Genomic DNA, 21,271 nt, shown 5'->3' with positions numbered 1-21,271 from the left:
CAAGAGAGAAGACCAGGAAAGCCTCAAATCAGGTCCCAGTCCAATGTCATCTTAAAAAAGAGACCCAGAGAAGTTCAGATGGAATGACTGAGGTGTTCTGATAAGAAGAGACAAGTGTTCATGCATAAAAACAAGGAGAGTGGGACTATTACAGGAGGCAGCCCTGGAGTGCAAGAGCTTAGAGGAGGGACTCTTTACTGCAACCTTATATACTTTGAAAGAAGTGGACAGATTCACTCGGAAGAGAGCAGTACTGCATGCTGTCCAGGGCTTTCCAGCTTCTTCTGAGCAGGAAGAGGGCCAGAACTGCAAGACAGACTCATGGGCTTTGATTCTTCCTACTCATAAATGCCCAGATGCTATTCATTAGTGGACAAATCATGTGGGAAGGAAAGGACAGGCTGCTGAGGACACCAAAGAGACCATCCTGTTTCAAAAACAACAGGATTTGAGGAGTTTGCAATAAAACACTCTGAGGACTTTTTCTTCCTTTTCCAGAAGATTTTTATCCCAAAATGTGAAAGCACTTGGAGTTTAAGCCTATTCTTGCTAGCAAGAGAGTACTTTTTTCAACGTTAAAATTTTTTGAAGACCTGAATGATTAATGAAGTTGAAAATTATCTCCAAACAGTTCTGCAAATACATTCTGAATACAATAAAAACTCAAATCTAGCTAGTTTTATTGTCAGTTTAATTATACTTTGAGTTCAGTACAGTTTAACTATGCACTCAACACATACGTGGACTGTAAGCTCTTTGGTGCAGAGCCTTTCTTTTAATTTTGTACAGCTTCTGGTTTAATTGAGCCCTCATTTTGATAGGTCATTACTGTCATATAAAATGGTAGAGCATATATCTGTCAGCAAATAAGAGAGTAGCTCATCAGAAGGAATAAGATATTTTATTAGTTCTTTATTGGTGCTATATCTGAATGCTTATTACTTACAGTACCTTTATGTACTGTGAATATTTTAATTATGTTACAAGTTGTCCTGTGAGCAGCAAAACAAATGGAGCCAGGCTTCCTTTGGATTTGCATCTTCCTGTCTCTACAGCCCCACTGTCCAGTCCCACCTTCTCTCTGCTAAGCTCCCTTTGAGGCCTATCTTCAATCTTAAGAAAATTCTCTTACACAGACATGAAAGTAAAATAATTTCTTACATTTTTTGCCACCTGGTCAAATACAAACGAGCTGAATGAGATCCAGATTGAAGGGCCAACCCTGCATCATCAGACTAGTCAACTCACTGAAGAATGATCTCTTTTTGTTTTGTCTGGTTTTAGTTCCAGCTATGATAACCTCCTATCCAAATACCACCTTGGCAACACAAGGTCAAAAGAAGGAAATGAGCTGCACGGCACATGGAGAGAAACCCATCATAGTCCGTTGGGAAAAAGAAGACCGAATCATTAACCCTGAAATGTCCCGTTACCTTGTTTCCACCAAGGAAGTTGGAGATGAAGTGATCTCTACTCTGCAGGTAAGAAAACAAAGTGACCCATGACTCATCTACATGTGTGAGAATGTTGCTTGATTTGGTTGTGGTAGGGACACGTGGCTACCTCTGCCCTACAAGGTCAGAACTCCACCACTCACTCCACCCATGGCGCAGCCCTGGAGAGATGACAGCAAAAGCAGGTAGAGGAAACCTCTGTATCCCACCCCCTAGAGAATTTAGTCTCCATCTTCCCATGCTCGACAGGAAACAAGAGATAGAGCCTGGCTCACAGGTCCTGCCCTCTAGCACCCCTCCTCACCCTGTCCTTTCTGTCTCAGGAGGAACGTGGCTCATGCCTTAGCAGCACAGCTCAGTTTTGAGTACGCTGCTGATAAGCACTGAGTGAATATCTGACCCCTAGCTCTGATGTGTGTCAGGCTTATTTTCACCAAAATCATTGAACTGTTTGGAGATAAAAATGCTGGTTTTTTGAAGTACTTTTTCTCCCTCCCTTTCACTTTGTGGGGTTTGCGAGACCGTTTTACAAAGTCAGGCTAGTCATCGTATTGAAAGTGAGATGGAAGGAAAAGGTACATGTAGATACGTAAATAGTATATCCACTGCTGCCAGTAGTGTTTGCCACTTATTGTACAGAGTAGCAGAAGTCACCAAGCCACCTGGCAAACAGTTAAAGTCTGCATCTTCACTTCTGCTTCTGTGGCACAGAGCTGTTTGAAGGTTTGGGAGTCATGCATCTTGACTTGCCTGACAAATCAGTATGTGGGACTCCACTAACTCCTTAGTGGCTGATCTGGGTTAGATTGAGGGGCTACATGAGTGGCACTGCTGTTTTGGGGACTTAAGTTTCTCCAAGATGCCATGGAAACAAAGGAAACTCCTGCTCTTCTGGTGTCCCCTACAATGGGTGAGGCTATGACGTTGCCCTCAGTATACCAGGATGCAGCTTTTTCCACTCAAATCTAAAATTTACCAACATGAGCAAGTTATCAGTCCGTTTATTTATATTTTTACATGTGCCTTTATGAAATCTAAAATCATTTTTTAAGAAGTCATATAGATTCTCAGAAATCTTTATTTCCATTTTTCAGTCACTTTCTTAAAAACATTTTTACCAGACTCAAGGAAATAATTCTCTAACTCTCTGGTGATTGTCTATATTCTAGTGTAAGTCTTAAGGTATACCTCTTTCTTTACTAGCCAAAAATTGTGTTGGATAATACCCATTAAAAATCTGGTTTTGCTCTCTATGAGGGAGCTTTGTCATTTATTTCTTTGAGGATGAATTAAGTTCTATGTGTGACTTCATTCATATTGGTATATTTGTGTTGCAAATAATATTTAATTATAGGATAGACCTCTAGACTTCTCTGCCCTCATTCGTCCTATTGACTTTAATAAGATAATTCCTGGATGCACAGCATTATTTCTTTTTGGAAGGCTGGAGACCTGCTTGGAGAATTCTCTTCTGAAGCAGTTGTGTACGGTAGTGGTGTTCTACATCCATATGTATGTTACACACAAAACCTTTGTCTTCTGAGACATGAAATTCCCTCAAAATAGCAAATGTCAGGAGTAAGGTTGTCTCTGAAGCTTTTAACTCAGTGCTTTTGCATGTGTGCATGATGATGTGCTCTTTAGTTGTATACTCAGCTTTTATTTTTTCTGCAGGACCCCTGCCTCAGTCAGGCATGACTTGGTTTTCTCTGGAGTTGAATTAGGGTTGAGTAATGAAAGACACTGTGTGATGCAAGGCTGATCATTGAAACCAAACTTTTCACAGGTGGCCAATAATTGTGTGTTCTTTGTTTTCTAGGTACTTGCCTTGAGCCCTTGGGGTCTGATTTGCAGAAGTACTAAGCCCTCATAGCTGCAGCTTAACTCAATGGAAGCTGTTATGAACACATGAAATGCTATTTATTGCTAAGGACTCTGAGGGGGGGAAAGAAGGCCCTAGATGTATCAAATTGGGCTCTGATTTTTTTTGTTTTTCTGTCTTAAAGCCCAGCCACATGCGCAACTTAACACAGCTTGACAAGTTACCACAGCTCAGAGGATAACTCTCCAATATCCTTGTAGCGAATGGGAAATTAATCCATTTATCTGAACCAGTGCTGAATGAGAGTTGTGCTCATATTACCTTGGCTTTGCTGAGGAATGAAGAGCAGGTGGAGTTACCATGGCTCAGCTAATAGGCAGCAACTTGTCAAGCAGCCACAAACATTGTCATATGTCTGGTTCCTTAATTTCCCATGCAAAGTGGTGGTAATGCTCTTCATGATGTCAGGGTTTATGAAAATAAATTCACTCATGTTTCTGAAATGCGTATTGCATAGGTGAATACCACAGTAAAGGCTGTGAGAAAATGAATAAGTCTGTCTTCAGGGCACAGTTTGAACTGTGTGCAGTAAATAAAGTGTGGAGCAGCACACTGAACAATGAGAAGAAAATGGTATTTGGAATGTCTGCTCATTTAAAAAAAACCTCTCCCTGTTGTACATTGAATGAAGCAGTGGTCCTGTAGAAAAATATCATTATAAACATGTATGTAAAGACTATGTATAACTTTCCATGTTATTAAATAACAAATTGAAAAGAAAGACCACCTAAAATTTTATTATGAGGCACCATGCTGAATACTACAGGGTTCACCACCAGTGTTTGAACCTTTATTTCCTCCACACAGACTTCAGCCACTTGAGTTATTTTCAGAAATAACTGGAAAAAATTGGAGGCAGCAGGAGGCCCCATTCTGTATGGAAAATTTCAGCCAACTGCTAAATACTTGGCAAACTTATGAGCAATAGGAAACAAGATTCCTAATGTGAAGCTGCAGGAGTAGGTGGTGCTCCAACTCCTGACTACACATGCAGAGCTGATAGCCTGCTTCCTCAACCCAGGTGTTACTAGTTTTGGATAAGTCTCAGTATCTTGGATGCTTTACTATGCATATGTATGTATGTGTATAACATGCAGTATCTATTTATTACTGTCAAGTAAAACAGTTTGTACAATTTTTCTTACACCATACAGAAGAGCTGTTGGTTTATTTTCTCTGCATGCTGTTCAATCAATCACTTCTTTTCAAACCACCTATAGATTTTGCCAACTGTGCGTGAAGATTCTGGCTTCTTTTCCTGCCATGCCATCAATTCTTATGGGGAGGATCGTGGAATAATTCAGCTCACTGTGCAAGGTAGGAAGAGGACAACATAAGGAAAAAAACACAGCTATTGTAGTACAGTAAGTGTATGCCGTCCTCAGAGATGTGTTGGGGGAGGGAGGCTCTGAGTCCTAATTAAACGCATTCCTCATTGTCAAAGAAATGAGGAGCCACATTAAGATGCTCAGTCTTTCATTTTCCAGCATCATAGATTCAGTCAAAATTAAGGATAAGCTTGAGTCTTTCTAGATCTGTACAAATTAATAAGGAGAATTTGTCTTAAATACACTAGCTGCCAATCTACTAAAGAAACTTAAAACTGTCATCTTCAGTTGGGACAGTGGATATGAGGGGGTTACTTTTAGGGGGGACAGGTAGAAGGTTGCATTTGTTTATAAGGAACAAATGTGCTTAAAAGCCAAGTCTGAAATAAAGAAAAAGCGATCTGACTTTATCTCTGAAGAAATGTTACATCTAGTGTGGATCTTTAAACAAAATAGTTCAAGTTTAATCAGTCAAAATAAATTGTAATCAGTTTGCACAGTGCAAACTCTAGGAACCTGTGCTGCCTGGGGCTGAGGTTCCCCTCCCGCAGGGTGTCGCTCCACCAGACGGGCAGCAAGTCCTGGGGTGGCTGAGGTGACAGTATTTGAGATGCAGAGCATAGACAGGGCTCAGCCACTGGCCCCTGCTTATTTCTTTGCCGTGCTTGTTCTGATGCTTGGGTGCCTTTCAGCATGCACACAACAAATTTCTAGGACTTGCAAATTTCTTTCTCCCCACTCTTCATTTCAGGTAACTGAAGATGTCAGTGAATGCCTAAGGCAGCCCTGTTGAAAAACTCAGGTGGAGTTTGGGGCAGGTTCTCAGTTACATCGCTGCTCATTTAAACTGCTGTGACAATTTAAGGGGCATTAGAACGATATAAATGCTGTTTATTTACATCCTTAACTCTAGAGGCAGAAAGAGGCTTTAGTGTAATTTTAAACTGTTATCAAATTGTTCTTTTATTAAATGAAGACTTTTAAACATACTGAAAGAGAAATTTCAGTGCCTTCCTCCAAAAAATTTAGCACTTTTAGGTTTAGTGTTCATATTTCTGCCACCACCTTTTGCGTAAAAACTGTAGAAGTATCAGAGAAATGTGATGTTCAAGGCAAAAATCTTTTCTAGCATGAGTAGTCCAATGTGGAGTGCTTTTAAGGAAATGCAACGTTATGTTGCGTATAAGAAGGTTAAGCAGAAGTCAGTATTCAAGATTACATCAGTGACTTCTAGATGAAAAGTAACCTTTCCTCCCTCTATTGAGTATTCTTCAGCAGGTGATTAACTGGCTCAGGGTACTAATGAGTGACCAGAGAAAATGCCATGAGAGCTTACCACCAGTACGCTATGTCAGTGCCACGCTCATTAATGTTATCTCGTTATGAGTACAGGCTTTCTTCTGTCTAAAACCATGTGTGTGTGTTTACTCAGAGCCCCCCGACCCTCCTGAAATAGAAATCCGAGAGGTGCGAGCGCGCAGTATTGCCCTCAGATGGACCATGGGATTCGATGGAAACAGCCCAATCACCGGCTACGATATCGAGTGCAAGAACAAGTCGGGTAAGAAATAATCCTCTGAAGTAATCCCCGTCGCTGGTCATTCGTCACTGAAGTTGTGTTGTGAAATGTAATTCATAAATTGAAACTGCCCGATGGAAATTTTTACCATGGTTTATTTAATCTTCCATGGTAAGATTTATCTTCATTTGTTTACTTTTTTTTTTTTTTTTTTTTAGGTAAGGACATTAAGGTTAGCAATTGCTGCTTTTCCCTTTTACCAGAGAAACCTACACATAAGTGGGACAAATTTTGTTGTAAAACAAGCCATTCTAGGTGGCAGCTGGTATGATGGTTTTGCTAGCTGATTCTTGGTCCCTGCTTTTTTCTTTTCTTCATTTGGAATTTTTTTCTTTTCATTTTCTTCTTTTTCCCTGTTGAAAAATACCTCCCTTTGCACATAATCTTTTCCTGTTGTGCTTATTTTTAGAAGGTATTTTCTATTGATATACAGGTACATGGCATCTACCCTGGAGAGGTAGCAATAAAAATGGGTAGTTATGAGAATTTCTAGATGAAGAAAGCTGTGTGGTAGTGTGCTGAAGTACCATGGAGAGTTTTCAGTAACTTACTGGAACTGCTCCGAAGGATAAGACCAGTGGCACATATTGGCAGGCCAATGCGGAGCAGATACCTTTCTGCTAGGTCACCACATAATCACATCAATGATCATCTTATTAGATGAATGAGGTGAATGCTTGGAAAAAAAAAAACGTTAACCCCCTAAGTCAGGAAAATAGTCCTATTCTGTTATGTATTGAGCCCCCAAAAGGTTCACTGCCTATTGAAATCTAAAAGCATTCAATGTCTATTGGAACTATGTTTATGATGTGAGATCATACTTAAAATTAGGCGCATTGACAAGTACTGTCCCTGAGTCAGGCTTTGAGAAGAAAATAGATAGGATAGATAGAAAATCACAATGGAACAATATTTCCATAGTTTAAGTGTGATTAAAAAGACATTGAAGAATTATGTTGAACTGTTTTATGTTAAGAGTTTGTTGCAGTATTTGTAAGGGGACATAGTCCACTAATAGGAATGTTCTATGTGTGGTTATCAGCGAAACATTCTATCAAAGCAGCTATAGTACATTTCTAGTCTTCTCCCTTTAATTCTGAGATATAAAAATGTACTTGTTAATGAAATTCACCAAATTAAAAAAAAAAATCTACTCATCTTTACTGTTTTCCATTTGTCTACATTGTGGATTTCCCTTGTGGTTTACTTACTTAGGCAAAAATAGTGTGATGCTTTTATTGCTAGATAAAATATTTTCAAGAGTGTTAGATCATCAGTCACTGTTTTTGCATTGGCTTTCTAAATGAAATTAGTAATGAACAGGTGGGCCTGGTAGCTGAAAGATTGCAAATAATAATGCTCCACTGTGGCTGTGCCCCGGAGTCGCAGCTTTGGAGAGGTAGACTAGGCAAGGATGCCTTCAAGGGACATATTTACCTAAAAGTTTGTGGGCTTTGTTTTCTTTTTGATTCTTTTCCTTTCTTTCCAGCCACCCACCTGCTTCAGAACAGTTTTTGAAAGTCATTCTTGCCTGACAGGTTCCTTTCTTGCCCTAAAACGTCACTTGTGTTTCTAATCATGTAACTCAGCATAAAACTGTCTAGGAAGACTGAGCTGCTTTCCTTTGATTGAAGCAGTGGTGGAAAGGAACTTCAGAGCTCTCAAACGTCATTGTTAGTTTTACTTCAATGTTTTCAAGTGATGATGCAGAATGCAGGCAAAGACGAAGTGGTAATCACTCTGAACTTGCATTGCAAACTTAAGTAAGATGGAATGATAAATCCATAGCAAGACAGCAAATGGAGCGCCATCAGGTTGTATAAAAGCATCCAGACACAACATAATGATAAAGATTAAAAATTTGAAAGAAATTAAAAATAGCGAGTGGCAAAATTGGTGTTGGAAAAAATATTTCTTTGTCTGTATGTGAAGACAAATACTGGAGATCACATCCTAAAAAGCGCAGATTATCTTCACCTCACAACTGAAACGTCCTCTTTTAGAATCAGAGGCTGAGTGTTTGGAGAAACTAGGATCAGGTTTTTGAATTCTTGCACACAATTTTTGTCATTCATTAAATCATGAAGAAGATGAAATGCCAAAAACAGTTACTGAAGAACTCACATGGGAAAGTAAGAAAACAAAGAAGAGGCTATGAGGAAAACTTCTCACAGTTTCCAGATATCAAAGGAACAGAAGAAAACATAGGTAAAAGATTCACAATCCAGGTGGTAAGCTCAGGAAACATCCTGCCAAGGCGAAAGTAAAGCTGTAAACTGCACAGTTGTGCTCAGTGAGAATTTTCCACCCGTGTTACTTGCCCTGAGGACTCAGAACTGGGTTTACGACAGGATGCATCATCTAGACTTTTCAAGAAGGAAAACTGCAGAACTTTTCCGTTTCAGAGAATGCACAGGTGACCACACATCATGCACGGACTTTGCTATATGGGGGCGTTTTTTTTTAGTAACCGGGGGGAGGCGGTTGTTCCCCCAAAGCTGCCGCCGGAGCGGCGGCTGGTGCAGTACCGGCAGCGGGCACCGGATGGCAGCGGCGGCGCGGGCCTGGCACCGACCGGCCCGCCCTTCCCCCAGGTCAGCCTCGAAGGGCGGCTGAGCCCCGATTGTCTGCCGCAGGGTGACCCCGAAGCTTCAGCCTTTGTTTTAGGAACGGGTAGAAAGCTGCTGGTTTTCATAAAACCGTAAATTTTCCATAGATCATTATGTATAACACTGAGAAGTGCCTGAGAGTAATGTTTTATGAGTGGAATAAAGAACACATTAAAAATTCCACTCTTAACGTTTCTTTCTTTTTTTCTGCTAACCCATTGCTGCTTGTTTTCTGTGGCTTTTTCAGTCTTTCTGGATAAGTAGATTTTAGAGCTCTCTGGAGCAACAATAAAAACCAGAAGAGCCAATAGTCGATACCTCACTCAGTTACTTACCATGTGGACGTGAACAAATAATTATAGGGTTTGCTGAAATAAAACCAAAATTAACTGTTTTTTTTTCTTTTTTTCTTATTAAGACTTAAGTTTTTCAAAACTGAAAGCAGTTTGGGAGATAAATTGATTCATTTCTCTCTGGACTGGGTCAGCTTGGAGAGATTTTTTTTGTTGTTTTGTTTTCCCCTTCAAAAAGAGGATACATGTTTCAAAATAAACTATTGAAGTCCATGCATTAGTCATAAATAAACACTTGAAACCTACATTTAGAAGCACAGAAGACTGTGAGTTTTCGTCTCTCTCTTTCTCCATTGTATGTCATTACTCAATCTACTAAGAGTCGCAAGAATTTTTCAAATTTGTTTATTTTATTTTGGCAGTTAATATGTACTACAGAGTCCTACCACTCAAAGGTCATATTTCAACCAACCAAGTGAAAGCATTTTAGTAACATACAGACTATATTAAAAGAAATTATTATCCTCATCAGGTGACATTCAACACATTCTCTATATCAAGTGAGCCTTTTTTTAAACTTCCTTTCCTGTTGGCATGGTACACTGGAACAGACAGAGTCTCCTTCTGTGCTTGTATAACAGTTAACACAATGGAGTGTAACTGCTGGTTAGAATTTTGTAAAGTTTAAGAAATTCTGTGAAGTTGTAGCAAACTGAAAGCAAGTTGTAGCTGCACTGCCTGCAGGTAACTCCTTTAGAGCTTCTGAAAGTGTCCTACAGAGGAAGCTGTGCCATACTCAGTTACCAAGGAAAAATATATTCAAGAGAATTTGTTTAGCAATTAAACGTCTGATTCCTAAATGTTTTCTGAGTAAAAGAAGCCACACAGACAAGCAAACAGGCCCTGTAACCAGCCAAGCTGCAGATGGCATTGTGACAACTTGTGCATCTTTTAGCAAGCTCGTAGAAAAGAATATGCACAGTATGTGCAAATATTTTGTATCTGAGTGAGCTTTCTATTTTTAAACTAGTCTTTCTTATCTGCTGAGCTTTCCGCAATCCTGCCTACAGTGACCCATACTGTAAGACACTCCTGTAGAGCCTTCAGTGACATCCCCCATAGGATGCTGCAGAGGTTAAAGGAGGAACATCGCCTGCAGTAAGAAAGAAATGAAGGATGACAGTTCATAAAAGACATAGAGATGCTTTAAACAGATAGATCCTGTTATTTTGTTTGCAGCAATTGAATGCTTGGATGACTATGTTTAGCCAATTTCCATCCTTTTTCCTATTATACATCTGGAGAATTCATTAAAAATATAACAGGCAGATGAATAGTTAGAATGAATAATAACAATGTGCTCCTCCTTTTACAGATACATGGAAACAACTAAAAGAGTTCTACATTCCCCTTGTATTGAACTGCTCCTGTAGCCTAACATGAGTCAGAGAAATAACATCAGTCCTGGAGGGTGCTGAGCCCCACGACTAAGCCAGCAAAATACTCCAAGCTCATGCTCACTGTTCACCTATGGTCTGAGCTCCTGGAGTTTGGGATCAAACTTTCTACCTGATCTCTGCTAGTCTAGGAGCCCCCCATTTCTGTTTATTAACTCCCTTTCCCCCCTTTTTGGAGCACAACCAACTTTCTCTCTGAGTGAGGATTTCTGCGGGGCAGCAACTCTCACCTTTTTCACCATTGTTCCCATGTAGCAGTGGTAAAAAAAACTGTATGTACACACACAGGCATGCACGCAAAGCTGGGAAATCTTAGCTGCTCTCACCACCCTCTTGATAAAAGACAAAGAAATAGCTATTTTGTTGGATTTGCTGGTGACCCTGAGGCCAAGTTCCCGTTGTTCACAGCACCACACTTGGAGCAGTCAAGAGTGCTGTCAAGGAAGGCGACCACACGATTTGCTTGTAGCAGCTGACGTTATCTGGGTTAATTCAGCAATGGCAGTATCCCACTCTGCAAGATGGTTTGACTGCATGCTTGTGTTAGCGACATTAACGTCATCTTTTATTTGTCTGTTTTATTTTAATCTCTTCTTAAATAGACTCTTGGGATTCTGTTCAGAGAACCAAAGATGTTTCCCCTCAGCTGAACCAAGCCACTATCATCGACCTCCACCCTTCCTCAACTTACAACATTCGCATGTATGCCAAGAATCGCATCGGCAAGAGTGAGGCCAGCAATGAGCTCACCATCACTACTGATGAAGCAGGTACGCTCTCTGGTTTTGCAGCATCTAAATTGTGCTGGGAATTACTGCTTTTTGATGTGAGGAACCTTTGCTTGAAATGCTACTTATGTTGCTGCAGCTGCACCGAAAGAAATACGGAATTGTTCCCATAAAACACTGTGACTTTTGCAACTTCATTGTGCAGGCCTGTAATTAAAACCGTTCAGTGGCATCTAGTGGTCAAAAAAGACATTGAGCTACATATTTTCAGCCTGAGGTGCTGGAAATAGCACACCTATATCTACAGTTAGGCAACTCAATCAACAACATTCTATTCTTAGTGGTGCTTCCTCCTCTATGGGTCTTGTGGCTTTTCTTAGATGCCCAGGTATTAGTATAAGTAACTAATTTAAGGTACCCCCAGTTGAGAACATTGATTTACATGAATCATATCTTCCTTTGGTATTCCATCTGCTACCCCACCCACTATTTAGTTTTCTGAATACTGTACAAGTCAGTTGGCTGCCATTAGTTAGTGTCATCCCCTGTCCTTTGTTTCCATGCATTCTTCTGCATCGCTACAGGTTTCTATACCAGGAGGACTATGCAGACTTTTTCACTATGACAGCTGAAGCCACTCTTTCATACACTCAAATCGCTGCCTTCCAGTGCCGTCTTATTGTTATTTCTCAGCTAGCAGGAGTGGCAGATGGATAAGGATAGCACAAACTTGTGCATGCTACCATGTCCCAAGGCCTACACGTTACCTGTGACAGTGGAAAAGACTTAGGGGTCAAAGATGGAGGGCTACAGCTCTCTATTTCATCAATTAGGATGAAAATGCTGAATGGTCATAAATACTTCCACCAGGTATACATTGCAATTATATGCAATGTACATAGGTGTACAGTTGAGAGTAACCCAAGCAGCTTCAACACCCTTAGCCATGAAACTGGGTGGAATTACTCTGAAATGTCTTGACCAGACATGAGCTTGCTTATTTCTATTTGAAAACACAATTTTATCTTGCTAATTTTATTTTTCCTGTTATCTTATGCTAAGTCAGCAATGCTTCCGTCTCTGGGGATTTTGAGAGGAAAACTGTAATGCAAGTATCTGCGTGATGGTGTCCTGGCAGTGAAAACCCTACTTCTTTTTCAAGATTCATGTTGGTCTAGACTTTAAGCACTAGGTGACCGATTTTCAATTCAGCTCATATGAATACAACTGTGTAATTCCCACTCATTTTCTCTGTGGGTGCATTTACTACAGTGAAAATATACCTGTTGTCAGGAGAACATGTTTTTGATTCCGGGGGACTTTTTGAATAAGAGCAGGACACAAGGGCTCTCAGTGCAAAGCAGAGTAAGCAGAAGACAACATGAGCTGCATTTTTTTTTACCAGGTATCTTTTTTCATGCTAGTGGAAGGGAAGGAGTGAAGAGTATTCATATTTTTATAAGCCTTCAGTGAATAGCTTTACTAACAGTGAATAGTTTGTTTGCAAAATATTTATCCTTTGATCAGGGTTTTTCTCTTCCTTTGTTCAATGTGAATGACTAGAGAAAACCAACTCTCCATTCTTCCAGCCAGCATCATCTTTGTCACCAAAATGCCCACCCTTCCTTGCGCATATACATCAAAGCAGAGGGGTGGGTCTGGGATCTACTCTCTCACTCTCTCTTATTCACCATGCTTGGAATATTTCTTACTTGCTGAGATTTTCCTGCCTGGTAATTAAGTTGTCAGGATCAGCAGCTGGCCTTGGAACAAAAAAACAGCTTCCCCATGAAAAGGGTGGAACCTTAACATCACGTTTCGTTCAATTCTTTGTAACCAAGTTTCAGAATAATTGATTCTTTTGTCGCTCTCTTTTAAGGAGCCATCTCTTTGGAGAAAAAGACCAGCAGTATGGAACTGTATTCAAAAGTCACTGATCTACCTAGGGAACAATTGGAAGAGAGGAGGTCAGGCTTAGTCAGAGTGTGTCATGTGTGTCTCTTGGGTTTTGATTTCAGGTGGTGTGCAACGTACAGGAGCATCAGTTTTTGATCACTGTTTACTTCTGTTCTCTGATTTACAACAGGAAATAGAGAACAGCATGGGTGTAGGGAATGAGAGAGAAGGTAATGAGAAGGGAGCAAAATAAAGATCCAAGGAAGAATATAAAAACTGAACAGCTCAAACCATGCTTGGCAAGAGAACGCAGATTGTGTTATCACATATTACAGTGACCTGAGTTGCCCAGCACTGGTTATTAGAAAGCAAACTGTGAAGGGCCTCTGTGACAAAAGGATAGTCGAGTATGGCATGATTTCAAAGCTTACAGACCACATCTTTCCCTCCATACAACCACAGTTAGCTCCTGTGTTGGAAAACAGACTGCAGGTACACACTTGCAATAATGCTTATCAGAAAAACAAAAGCATTATGGTTGTTGCTTAATACTGACATCAATAGTGGAAACTGGGATATCTGGGTTTTCTTTATGTCTTTGTCACAAACTCTGTATGACGTTAAGTATGTAAAATAAATGACTTATTTAACATTTCACAATGGTATGCTGGAAACATTTAACTGCTCAGATCTGTAAAAACTTTTGGGGTCTTTCAAGGAAAAGTTAAGATTTTAAGGGGCACATTTTAAAACCTACTTTTATAGTCAAATGCTTTGCTCAAATTTCACTACATTATAACGTACCCAGAGAAATGACATTCATGTTTGTCAACAGAGGGACAGACTCAAGGATAGGATTAAAAAAATTTATAGAGTTTTCATTTTTGCCAGTGGACTTCTCGTATATTAATGCAAGGGGAATGGAAATAAAGTTCTTTCAACCTTTGGAAATTTCCCATATGAAGGACAGTCAAGAATGGCACAGAATAGGGCGTATATAATAACTTAAACATATTATAGGCTGTATTCTGGGTCTCTCTGCTTTCCTCAGTTGAAGTAAAATGTTCCAGTTCCTTTCACCGCAGCTGTCATTTACTACTGCTCCACCTTTAACAGCCTCATCTCACCCTTTTATTGCTTTACTTCCTTTGTCGTGCTATTAAACTTAATTTAATACCTTTTACTGAGGCCATATTCTGCATCAAGAGAACTCTCTATAGCAGCTTGAGATTACTCTGTTCCTTTCTTCAGATCTTTCTTTTACAGTGATTTACCTCACTGAGCAAGCAATTTACTTCACACCCCTCCATTCAGTCCCAGCCAATTCTTGATCTGCTTTGTAGCTGCCCAGCTGACAAGAGGTTCCCCTAGGCTTAGGGCCTTCTTTTTTCATTCACCTTTAAAGCATCATGCACACCCTTGGCAGTGTATCAATAGTAAATGAAACTTCTTCTGATGCAGGTAGGAGCTGCAGTGCGCTTTTTCCATCCAGCAGTTATTTTTTGCCTGATTTCCAGGCTGGGATACTTACACTGGGGAGGGGGAAAGGGTAAAGTGTGCAGGTTTTTGTGTATAAAGTATTTGATATTTGACTGAATGTACTCAATCTCTTGTGAACAAAGGGAATCCCACTGGAATGTGTGCAACATGATGAAGGCTGTCTGAGGAACTCATGTCTGCACTGCTTTCAAATGGGTTCTGCTGCCTTTCTATCACCTACGGGATTCTGACTGCTGAAAATATGTCTTGCCTAAATGCAAAACAGAAACATGATTGTGAGCATGTCACTAAAAAAGAAAAGTCACTATTATTGACTCTTCTCTTATTTGTCAGGTTGCTAAGTTGTATTTCACTGTTGGCCAGAGAGGACACCTGAATAAGGAAGATGCTAGGCTCCGCTTTTGTTTAATAAAGTGATATATTCAGTTTTCCCTATGACATTGACTCAGCCCAAATCCTTGTGATGCTGGTGTGTTAAGATGGTGATATACCACGTGACGTGCTGAATTCTGTGCTGTGAAGGCCAATTTTGATCCCTGTCTCTTCTCTCTTTGCAGCTCCTGATGGTCCACCTCAGGATGTCCAGCTTGAACCTATATCTTCCCAAAGCATTAGGGTCACCTGGAAGGTAAATACACACAGTCAAGAATACCGAGTCTGACAGTGTTTTTGTGTATTCAAAAAGATTCCACTGATGAGAGTATTATAACAACTGTGGATCAGTTATTTTATTTTGGAGAGACCTTGCAGATACCTTTGTCGACAAAACTTATATTGACGATTAAGACTGGTGTATTGTGCAAAGAAAGAACCTTTTGTTGGAGAATAATAGCAGCAGCCACTTGCCTGTATTGATGACAATAACATTTCCTACTTCCTTCCAATTTCATAGATAAGGCTATTTGCTTGGAAAATAAACACTGACAGAATTTCACGGTGGTTTTGGGCAAAATTTTCCCAAACCATTAGACCCAATGGGATTTTTTTCCTGTTTCAGTGGACTTTGGGACAGAATCTTAATGAAGACGTTTCTTTACAGAGAGAGCAATATAGTGTCTCAGTATAGTTCATGAGAATAAATGAATCAGAACAACTGATTTAAAGATATCAACAACTGATTTTATTTAAAAATCTGACATGTCTTGTGACTCAAGTAAATTTTTCTAGGTTTTGTCCCGTGTTTTGGCAACCACAGAATATTTTAAATGCTTCTGGTATGATATCAGAGGTACTTAATCCAAGTTTTAAATGGGTTTGTGCTATATACTGCTTGTATATTGTAAAGGACAGAAAAATGCTGTTTCATTACCATAGTGTGATCTCAATATGAATGGCAGTTTCCAAATTGTATTGATAATTCCGTATACTTAAGATTCTTAAATATGTAGTATTAAGTGCTGGAGTAGGATGGTGGCATAATAGTCATTGATTTCTATAGTGATATTAATTACTCCTGTAAATGTGGATAAAGTCTATTTGCATCCTGATATGAACCATCCAGAAAGTCAGGATAGTAACGGTGAGCTGCTATTCATTAACCATGTAAATCATAGAATCATAGAATGGTTAGGGTTGGAAGGGACCTCAAAGATCATCTAGTTCCAACCCCCCTGCCATGGGCAGGGAAACCCTCCACTACACCAGGTTGCCCAAAGCCTCATCCAATCTGGATGGATGGATGGATGGATGGATGGATGGATGGATGGATGGATGGATGGATGGATGGGCTAACTATGGGCTAATAACTATGGGCTGCTTATTTATTGGTTGGGTTTTTTTTATTTATACAATAAATAACCAGCATGATCCTGTGTTAGTTTTGAGTTGGTTACTGAAAATACAGGTTTCTATAGTGCATGATCTCTGTACAGTGCAGGTGGACATATAACTACTGAATATCCAACCAGTACAGAGGGACCTCAGCTGCCAAGATTTTTTTAGTAGCTCTATGATGGTTTGAAAATGGTGGATTAAATATTCTGTTTTGATGAGACATTTCAGTACTAAGCTTCAAAAGCAGTAGTCTTTATCAGACCTCTTATGCACAGGTCACAAACACAGTGCTGATCCTCGGACCTTGTCCACATCTTAAACCTGTATCAGTGTTGGTTTTCATCAAAGGGTTTCCAAAACCCAAAGGCTTGTGGTCACTAGCAATAGGCTTACTTATTGGTTGAAGTGAAACACAACAATGTATTTATAAAAGGCATACATGAAGCATGGATTAAATGCAGCACACAGTCAGCAGAGCAAAGGAAGTACCTACTGAAGCAATGCAGATGTACAGTGATTCTCAACAACTGAAATAAAAGCTTAATGGGTTGTTTCTTTTTAAAGCACTCAAGAAATGTGACTGCCATCCGATCTAGTCAGCTATAACCTCCAAGCTTCTATGCATGAACTTGTTTTTATGGATATATGGGTAGGCAAATTGAAAGGTTTTGTTTGTTTTTTTAAAGTTCACTTTGGGGGCTATTTTCAAAAGCAACAAGAGAAGATAAGCACCATTGGTCCACTGCTGGAGTTTATAGCTGTCATTTGCAATTCTGAAGATTTGCCATTAAATTTTATAAATGCAGATGAATGCAGGCAGCTACAGGACAAAAAATGTGTATGTCATTTTTTGTGTATGCAAAAAGAGTGCATGGTCAGCAAGTTTGCTGATGACACTAAACTGGGAGGAGTGGCTGACACACCTGAGGGCTGTGCTGCCATTCAGAGAGACCTGGACAGGCTGGAGAGTTGGGCGGGGAGAAATTTAATGAAATACAACAAGGCCAAGTGTAGAGTCTTGCATCTGGGTAAGAACAACCCCATGTACCCGTACAAGTTGGGGACTGAACTGTTGGGGAACAGCACAGGGGAAAGGGACCTGGGGGTCCTGGTGGACGGCAGGATGACCATGAGCCAGCAATGTGCCCTTGTGGCCAAGAAGGCCAAAGGCATCCTGGGGTGTATTAGAAGGGGTGTGGTTAGTAGGTCGAGAGAGGTTCTCGTCCCCCTCTACTCTGCCTTGGTGAGGCCGCATCTGGAATATTGTGTCCAGTTCTGGGCCTCTCAGTTCAAGAAGGACAAGGAACTGCTTGAGAGAGTCCAGTGCAGGGCCACAAAGATGATTAAGGGAGTGGAGCCTCTCCCTTATGAGGAAAGGCTGAGGGAGCTGGGTCTCTTTAGCTTGGAGAAGAGGAGACTGAGGGGGGACCTCATTAATGTTTATAAATATGGAAAGGGTGACTGTCATGAGGATGGAGCCAGTCTCTTCTCACTGGCATCCAATGATAGGACAAGGGGAAATGGATATAAGCTGGAACACAGGAGGTTCTGCTTAAACATGAGGAAGAACTTCTTCCCAGTAAGGGTAACAGAACACTGGAACAGGCTGCCCAGAGAGCTTGTGGAGCCTCCTTCTCTGGAGCTGTTCAAAACGCACCTGGACGTGTTCTTGTGTGATCTAATCTAGGTGGTCTTGCTCTGGCAGGGGGATTGGACTAGATGATCCTTTGAGGTCCCTTCTAATCCCTAACATTCTGTGATTCTGTGAGATTCTCCCAGTAACATGTCCTCTAGTAAAGTGCTAGGAAGGCACTGCTGGGTCTAGCCAGAGGTAGCCTGTGGCCCTGTCATGCCACAAGATCCCATGAGGTGCTGTTTTGTAAGCAGCAGAATCTCTGGAGGTCTGCCTAAGAAGGGATGGACAGCAGAAGGCACCACTGACGCTCCCTGAAATTCTGCTCAGTGTGATCTTTGTGCTGTCAAGCCCCTGTGCACTCAGCTTGAAAACTCTGTGCCTTGATTTGCAGTCATTGCTTTATCTGCTGGTAGGTTAGCTCATCTGATGGGTGCTAAGTTTCTCTGCGGTGCTGGGCTTAGTTGAAACCTAATTGTTTTCCTCAACCTCGCAGCTACTTTGCAGATAAAGGTGAAGTCACTGAGCTTCCTTCCTGAAAAGCTAGTGCTTGCATAGTCCTGCCTTTACTGGAAGAATTATTTCCTGAATGACAATTTTTAACAGCTGATTAAGAAGTCCCCTTAAGAAGTCCCAAACCAGGAGTGAGCCATTCACTTCCCTTGAATTATTGTAGTTGTCTCCTGGCCTGAGCAGTTTTAGTCCATTACTCAACAAGGTACTTTAAGATGGTCCCACAGACATGATGAATCCTGACTTCTGGGTAGGTGCCTACGATGCACCACTGTGCAGAAGGCACTCATTGCATTGTGCAAAGCAAAGTACTTAAGAAGAAGGAAATACTCCATCAGATCAATCCCAAACTGTCATGGAGGCAAAAAAAAAGGAAGGAAATAAACACAGTAATAATCTGGTCACTTATTTTGGAGGCGTATGGAGCTTTTGCCATGAGAACTATGATGACATTGTACAAAAGGAATTGTGTTGAGAAGCATAGTTTTATTTAAAGTTGGCAAACCTCCTTTAAGTACAGGCAGTGTCAATAACAGTAAAAGGAGCAAAGAATAGCACATCTATTGTCTTTCGTCTTGTATTAAGTTCCATTTCTGCAGTTTGCTACAGTCATTAATCTTCCTTTAAAGTTTCTCTTAGCCCACTTTTAGAAAATCCTAGTTAAGCAAAGTTTTATGGGTCTGTGATCTATTTAATCCCATTTCTATGTGTCCATATAGAACTCCGGGCTTCAGACTAAATTTTTAACTAATACTCAGCATTTTTTGGTAGTCTGAAATGGTACAGAGAGAATGGGAATGAAACAGGAATTTTCATTTAGAAAAGAGCATGAAAATATTAATATTTTTTCTTGTAATACTTTACAAGGTAAAACCCATTAAATTTAAGCATGGGAAATATTCCTTCTCTTTATGCATATACACATGCACACAACTGAAAAATGTCATGCTTTACGAAAGTTATTGATACTCTTTTTTACAAATATTGGATTTCATGAGATAAGCAGTAAGATCATGGACTGAAACTTACTTTTTCATAATGTTCTACGACTACTGACAAGGTTAACAACATTTTTCCCAAGGAACACTTAGTCATGGACAAATCTTACTTCACTGAATTTTCCACAAAAAAAATGTGTCTATACACAAGAAGGCATATATATCAAATATGATTTATTTGTGAAAAAAAGTCAATCCAAAATGAAGCATTTAGATAGTACTAACAAGGAACATTTGAAGTGTTGTGGAACAGAACATTCAAATGCTTTGTTCCAAAGTGACTTTTATCTTGTTTTATATTGTAAAATGTTTCAAAGTGAAAAAAAAACAAACTTAAAATGTTGATATTTCATTTAAAGAAAAAATTCCCTTGACCTAAAGCAATTATAAAGATTCTGTGAAAGTTCCGTGAAAACTGCAAAATTTGCCGTTTTACTCCAATTCAAATTCTATAAAACGAGAAAGTATATAATTGCAGAATTCCCAGTGAAGAGGCTATTCTGGCCATAGTCCTGGTCTGAGAGCATTTCAATGCGTAGTAAATGTATGATTCGATTTCATCATTATGTTCCATTTGTTTTACAGTATGATATGTGTTCCAATATATGTGCTATATGCTCTGTGATCTATTATGTACAAGGTGAATACTCACTTTTTCTTGGTATACAATGCGTGCCTTATGGTATATAGTATACATACATACAGCATCTTAATGTGTGCTGTGTGTGGAAGTAGGCAGTCTGTGCCATGCGTAAAGCCATAACTGCACTACATTATGTGGTGTATGTGTTTCATGCATGTTGCTTGTGCTTTCAATGTGCAATGTGTGTTTGTGGCAACAACTTTTGTTCAAAAGCCACCCGTGGTAACTCATGGGAATGTTCCAGTTGCAGCCTATACCTAGGAGAGGCTTTAGAGCTTGAGATGTGCAGCAGTGTATGTGCTAATGTTTGAGACAAGAAACCTCCACGCAGACTTGAGGATTTGCCAAGCTGTGAAGGAATCCAGCACTGATGGAGAGAACTGATGTCCTGACATGATTAAACTGGTGCCTCCACACTGATACACATTTAGGAAAGAGACAGTGACCTGCAACGTTGCCTGAAAGCAGCCCTCCCTGTAGTAACACCTTTTTGAGCTGTCTGCTGCTTTCTCCAAGCTGTCCTTTAGTCAGTTTGAAACTTTTAGATTATGTGAGTTCAGTCTTTTTGCCCTTTCTCATCAACACTGGCAATGCCTATAAAATGTATAAGCTATGCAAAATGCTATGGCTAGTAACAGAATTTGAAGTCCTTCAACTAATAAAAATTTCACCCTGGAAGATTTAATTATTTAAATGTGGTAAAGTTATTTTCTTCTCGGATGGAATGAAACGGTTTATCTTATGAAGATATCTGAATCTCAAACAAAATAAAAATAACCTGGCCTTAGTTTCCACTCCACAGTCCAGCTTAAAAAAAACACCATTTGCAATCATTTAACAATCATGAAGCCATGCAGTTCTTCAGAACAGGTAATGCGCTTGCAAACAAAATGTTTTGATAATAAAATACCTACATATTTCTAAAGAAGTTGGGGTGGTTTTGGCAGCAAAGCAGAGGAGTATGGAAACAGGAGACAATTATGCT

The 21,271-nt window shown here is 40.0% G+C and overlaps 1 protein-coding gene across 2 annotated transcripts in view; it reads left to right on the top strand.

Moving 5' to 3' along the window:
- The window catches only part of DSCAM (DS cell adhesion molecule), a 420,787-nt gene that overhangs the window by 301,233 nt on the left and 98,283 nt on the right, over positions 1-21,271 (top strand). For both annotated transcript variants that reach the window (XM_086608220.1, XM_086608229.1), the window contains 5 exons: positions 1,285-1,481; positions 4,557-4,653; positions 6,097-6,225; positions 11,205-11,372; positions 15,284-15,354. In XM_086608220.1, the coding sequence (XP_086464346.1) occupies positions 1,285-1,481; positions 4,557-4,653; positions 6,097-6,225; positions 11,205-11,372; positions 15,284-15,354 (662 nt within the window). The remainder of the gene's footprint in view (positions 1-1,284; positions 1,482-4,556; positions 4,654-6,096; positions 6,226-11,204; positions 11,373-15,283; positions 15,355-21,271) is intronic.

Source organism: Tauraco erythrolophus, chromosome 1 (assembly GCF_009769465.1).
Source record: "Tauraco erythrolophus isolate bTauEry1 chromosome 1, bTauEry1.pri, whole genome shotgun sequence".
Taxonomy (NCBI): Eukaryota; Metazoa; Chordata; class Aves; order Musophagiformes; family Musophagidae; genus Tauraco; species Tauraco erythrolophus.
The sequence above is the reverse complement of the archived record's forward strand: the minus strand, read 5'-3'. Positions and strand labels throughout refer to the sequence as shown.